Source organism: Populus euphratica, unplaced genomic scaffold (genome assembly GCF_000495115.2).
Source record: "Populus euphratica unplaced genomic scaffold, PopEup_1.0 scaffold169.1, whole genome shotgun sequence".
Lineage (NCBI taxonomy): Eukaryota > Viridiplantae > Streptophyta > Magnoliopsida > Malpighiales > Salicaceae > Populus > Populus euphratica.
In genome coordinates this window covers 125532-131698 of record NW_011500053.1, presented here as the reverse complement: position 1 = coordinate 131698, position 6167 = coordinate 125532, and the positions used below count along the sequence as shown (strand labels likewise).

Below are 6167 nucleotides of genomic sequence, written 5' to 3'. Positions count from 1 at the left end.
TTGAAACAAAATAATCAATTATGCTAGAAGAATTCTTGGTCAATCATAAAAGTTGAAAGAGTAATTGATCAAGTGACCAAAAGTCATAATTGACTAAGAGAAAATGATTGACTAATAAATTTTAAATGCATATAAAACATCATAGATCTTATTTAGGGTGGAATTCCTTGTTGAAGTAACTAGTGTAAGTCATATATTAGCTTATGAGTCATGTTGTATTCAGTAAAGAAGAAAATTAGTTTGTGTTATGAATAAATAAACTTATCAAACCTATAATTCTAGTCATAAGAACATGATAATCTAATAGAAAGCAAATTAAAAAATAATAATTATAAAGCTTAATTTTCAATAAAATTAATATTAATGGATATAATTAAAAATAAAAAATAGATTAAAAAAGAACACTAAAAAAAACTCTAGTTAACCTGTCAAACATGTAACTCGAGTCACGAGATAAAAATAACCTCATAGAAAGCAAATTGAAATAGATCAGGAAGCTTAATTTCCAATCAACCCAACATTAAAAGATGAAATTAGAAAAAAAAAATTAATAAAAAACTCAAGTCAACTAACTTAACCAATCAAACTTGTAGCTGGAGTAGTGAGACTAATATAACAATAAAAGAAGTAAATTAAAAAAAATTATAAAGCTGATTTTTTAATAAATTTAATGTTGAAGGATAAAATTAAAATTAAACAAAATTAAATGAAGAGGAACAAAGCATTGCTCAAGTAAATAATGTTCCACGAAGAGGTGTATAATAAGATCCTCTTCTCTTTTTTTTTTTGTTAACTTTATAATTTTTCCTGCATTGTGTTGCAGGTCGGATCAATGTTTTTTAACATAAAAATTCTTTTAGTCATTGCTAATATTTTTCTAGTATTTTTTTAAATTATATGAAAATGATCCGATATGGCTCAGCCAACCCAAATGATCAGTAAAAATATAATTTGAATCAAGATAAATATTTAAGATGAAATTTTTTAATAGAAATTGAAATGATAATATATTGGATTGATTTGAATCAACCTATGTTAATCTGTCAATTCGCATACTAAGTCATGAGATAATGATAATCATATAGAAATCAAATCAAAACAAATTAATAAGTTTAATTTTCAATAAACCAAATGTTAAAGAATGGAATTGAAAGAAACCAATTAAAAAAGAATAAAAAAAATGATCTGAGTCAACTCGAGTTAACCAATAGAAAGCAAATTAAAATAAATTATAAAATTCAAATTTCATTCTTGAATGATGAAATTTTAATTTTTTTTTAAAAAAGATAAAAAATAACTCAGTTCAATTAGGATTAATTCGTCAAACTTGTGACCCAAATAATGAGATGAAGATAAATTTATAGAAAGTAATCCGAACAAAATTATGAAACCTAATTATCAATAAATCCAATGTTGAAATATAAAATTTTAAAAAATTAATTAAAAAAACTTGGATCAACTAAGTTAATATATCAAACTTGTTGTCTAAGTAATAAATTTAGGATTTCATGTAACAAATTAAAAATTAATTATAAAGCTTAATTAAAAGAAAAAATTAAAATATTTTAAAAAATATATATAATAAGGTGCGCGTCCTCGTGCATCTACGAGGAGTCGTTCTTTTTTATCACCCTGCTACGTGATGCACGTGGACGCGCACCTTGTTAGGCTCATCGCTCGTATCAATATTTCCTTGGTAGCAATTGAAGCGATCGAAAGAAGCAGAGCTCAAGTAAAAACACATTGTCTCTCTCTCTCTCTCTCTCTCTCTCTCCACACTTCATGGCATCGCCCAGCTTAATAAGAATATTAGAGATCTGTAAGGTGACTCCGGCCTTCGATTCTGTTGACGCTGCAAAAGAATTCTCACTTCCTCTCACCTATTTTGACTTAACATGGTTCAAATTCCCTCCAGCCGAGTGCCTATATTTCTTTAAACTCAATGGGTCATCAAGTAGATCTAGCATTTTTCACTCAGAAATTTTGCCTGCACTTAAACACTCGCTCTCACAAACCCTCGGCCGCTTTGTTCCTCTCGTTGGCCACATCACTTGGCCAGCCAACTCATCCAAACCCGTAATTGTTTATGCTCTGAATGATGCTCTATCACTCAGAGTTGCTGAGTCTAATGCTAGTTTTGATCGCTTCATTGGAAATGAAATTCGTGAAGCTGATGAGTCACATCCTTATATACCTGAGTTGTATGTAACAAACACGATTGCTTCATTACTCGCTCTACAAATTACTTTCTTCCCCTGTAAAGGTTTCTCTATTGGCCTGGCCATACACCATGCCATGCTTGATGGAAAAGGCGTGTCTATGTTCCTCAATACATGGGCTTATTTATGTAAACACAAACAGAATGAAAAGAGTCTCCTTTTATTGCCTGAATTAAGGCCATCTTTTGACAGGACTGGTCTCCAAGACTCATTCGGGCTCGAGTCAGTGTACTTGAAGCAGTGGGAGGCCACGATCATTCCAGGTTCGGAATTGAACTCACGAAGCTTGAAATTAATGCCAGATCTTGGAGTGCCAAGCAACTTGCTTCGTGCAACCTTTCGTTTGCCTCGTGAAGCTATTAATGAGCTTAAAGAAAGTGTATTGCGCTGCCACCGAGCAGGATTAAACCCTGGAAAGCAACTTCATCTCTCAACGTACGTGATTACATGTGCTTATGTATCAGTTTGTCTGGTGAAAGCAAGAGGAGGAGATGATAACAGGAAGGTTTATTATGTGTGTTCAGTGGATTGTAGAAGCCGCTTAGAGCCTCCACTTCCACAAAATTATTTTGGTAATTGTGTTGCTGTCCACCACATGGTTGCAGAAGCGAAGGCTTTTATGGACGAAAATGGGGTTGCTATTGTAGCAGAGAAGCTTAGTGATATGATAAATGGCTTGGAGAACGGACTTTTTCAAGGCACAAAGGAGAGGCTTGCTATGTTGAGAGGATTGGGACAAGAAGTGCAGAAGTTCGGGGTTGCTGGATCAACACGGCTTGGGTTTTACGGGTTGGATTTTGGGTGGGGAAATGTTGAGAAGGCTGAGATCACATCCATAGATAGAACTAGAGGTTTCTCAATGATGGAGTATGGAGATGTTTCAAGTGGAGGGATTGAAATTGGAGTTGTTTTGGTGAGGCAAGAAATGGAACGCTTTGCTTCTCTGTTTGTCAATGGCCTAAAAGCTCTTCAATCCAGACTGTAATAACTCCGTTCAACAAAAATATGAACAGCATGGATTGACTTGTAAGATTGCTTTTTGTATTTTAGATTTTAGCTTGTGTTCTTGTATCTTTGGATGCCAGAACCTTTTGATTACGACTAAATGGCTGAAAATTCTACAGTGCCTTGCTTATGAAGTCTTTATTTTCTAAAATGAAGTGGGAAGGGAAATTTTCATGTGGTGTGCTATAACACAATTATTTCTTAAATTCTTCTCCGTTCAAAGAAAAAAAAACCAAAACTGGAAGCCATTGTTACTGGGTATGGTACTAAATTAAACAATTTCGTAGCTAAACATGAGAGATATATCGATTTGCAGTATTTAGATCAAGAAAAAGTTTGAAATTAATGTTACATAGATATTGGAAAATGAAATTTGAGAGTATATTTCAGCTAGGAGATTTTGAGTAGTATGTAATCCGTTGGCAAGGTCTGTTACTTAAGCCTTCTGGGGTCTTTCCCAGCTTTACCTTCCGCTGGGTTCTTCACCATCAGAACTCACTTTGGGCCATTTCTCTGCTTCAGTCTGTAGTTTCCACTTCAACATGATGAGCTAAGGCCTTGTATTGATTCAGATGGTCTGATCGATCGGTTTGCTTGGATTGAAGTGTTGGGAAAACTAGGAGCAACCGGACATTAATTTATCCGAATCAATTCAGCGGAATACAATTTAGAAGTCCTAATTTCTTTTCCTCTTCCTGCAATAAAAACAAATTCAAACAATGACCCAATATAATGTAAATAATTACACAAATTAACATCGAGATTTTAATGTAAAAATCCTGATGCGGGAAAAACTACGGGATCGTAGTCCACTTAAAACCTTCCACTATCAACAAATAATGGATTCATAACTGTTCTTCATTAAATTCAACTAAGGGTTACAATATAAATAATATCAAGAACAACTTATTCTTGGAATACAACAAGATTAAAAAAGAAGTATTTGAGAAAAATTCACAATACTGATAGCCTTATTTTCTATTAAAACAACCAGCTTTCATATCACCAATCTTCGATCCAACCATTCAGAATGAAGGTAACGTGTCTAGAAGCTACTGTCAAAATTTCAGCCCGATCCAAAGATAAATAAGCTGGAATAGAAAAATAAAGACAAAGAATACAACTACCTCTTCTTTCTCTATTTTTCTCTATTTTTTTTTGTTTTTTACTCCTGCATCTACAGTAGCTAAACCACTTACTTTAAAAAGGGCTAGCCGACTCTTTTTTTAATTTTTTGTGGTGTTCTATATCACATGGTGCGGACCACGCATAACATGAAGTTGCCAATGGAATACTACCACAATCAACAGATTTCTTGCTGTATATGGCAGAATTATTGGTTTTAACAAGTCAGTTTAGAGTTTAGCAGCTTTGATCATATCAATTTCTTAATTGGTACACGACACCACAGATTCATTAAGGAGCACATTCTAATCAGGTTAAGTGGAGAGGATTATCGTATTACTTTGTAGGAACTTGACCCACAGCATCACGTAGTATTCGAAGCTATTGAATTCAATACGGGGGCTTTTGATCCGATGTTGCAGATGGATATACCAGTGTCCGAAACCAGTACAGAACATGCTTTTGATGCAGCCAACATTGATGATGCTGGACGTGCAACTGACATGGAAACAAGTGCAGATCCCCTTGATTGTTGGCATGATGGATGGGATTCACTATTCTGTTCTGCGCCTATTTATGATGATATTTTGTTTCCTGAAATATTGGAGATCGCTCCTACTCAACCACTTCTCTATTCAAATCACTTACCTGGTTCAGGATCCAAACTGTAGGGTCAAGGTTGCCGCAGTCCATCTCACAGGGCTGATATCAGCCCCTCTCAGCCCACTGTAATGAGAAGATAAACATTCCCCTGTAGATAAATCTTCCACGCTACATGAAACAGAGTGTCACGCCAAGCATCACACTAACTTCCACCCCATGGTTTTACTGAAAAGAAAGGCCAGAATTAAACTCATTACCTCTACTGGTAGGCTACAGCCTGCAATGACTGAATAAGATGAAAGCTTGTCCAGCTCCATGGATTCTTGCATTCGGCAAGTCAATATTCGTAACACTCAACCAAATCTGCAGCTGTTACTTCAGACAATGGCAAAGAGTATGAGGTGGAGGGTATGTTACAAGCTAGGCAGGCTCTGGGTTTTAGGAATACAGCTGACTTGATGATTTTTACAGAAGCGGCAGTTGGATAGAGAGATTGGTGATTGGGCAGCATGTTAGTGGCTGCAGATTTACATCAATGGTTTCCTAACTTTTACTATGCAGATTTTCAGTTTAGAATTGTTGTGGGCTGGGCATGTCCGCCAAATGTTCTTCAATCAGGAAGATGCTATTACAGAATACCATTGATGTTTTTTTTATTCTGGAAACCAAGAAGAGATCATGTACAAGTTTACAATTGATTCCATTAATAGTGCTGGTAGAATCCTAGTAATGTGGAATGACAAACCATTTAAGGTGGACTCCATTTAGTACAGTGGGAAATGGATATCAGTTTTTGGGACACTTGTTCTAACTAATTTTTCACATGCAGTAGCAGGAGTTTATATATGCAGGCAGCCTTTGCAGTGACTTTGTTTTTAGTTGGGGATTTCATTGAAGTATTGCATCATTGTGATAAAAGCAGTAAATACCTGAATCTGCTTGGCTCAAAGGAATTTAGCAACCTCATTAGAGATTGTAACTTACCATATTATTCTTTAATTGTTCATCGATAAACTCGATTTTGAGGATCGATGAGCTGTATTTATGGAGCTTTCACAAATCCAAATTGTCATCTAAAATTTTTAGGGCTAACGCTCATTCGTTTTCTCAGAGGCTTGTCAGACCACTGTCAACTGTTGTTGGGATTGCAACAGTAAGACTAGGGATGGAGACCATTTTAGTTTCTCAACTATTGGATTAAGCTCCTGCTCTTTA

General features: G+C 35.1%; 1 protein-coding gene across 1 annotated transcript; it reads left to right on the top strand.

Moving 5' to 3' along the window:
* The first annotated feature begins 1707 nt into the window (after nt 1-1707).
* On the top strand, nt 1708-3373 carry LOC105107738 (malonyl-CoA:anthocyanidin 5-O-glucoside-6''-O-malonyltransferase). The gene has a single exon (XM_011001769.1). The coding sequence runs from the start codon at nt 1783-1785 to the stop codon at nt 3202-3204; it is 1422 nt and encodes a 473-aa protein (XP_011000071.1). The 5' UTR covers nt 1708-1782; the 3' UTR covers nt 3205-3373.
* The last annotated feature ends 2794 nt before the right edge of the window (nt 3374-6167 follow it).

Excerpts from the sequence above, each read along its gene's own strand:
- LOC105107738 (XM_011001769.1), top strand. The coding sequence starts at position 1,783 with ATGGCATCGCCCAGCTTAATAAGAATATTAGAGATCTGTAAGGTGACT.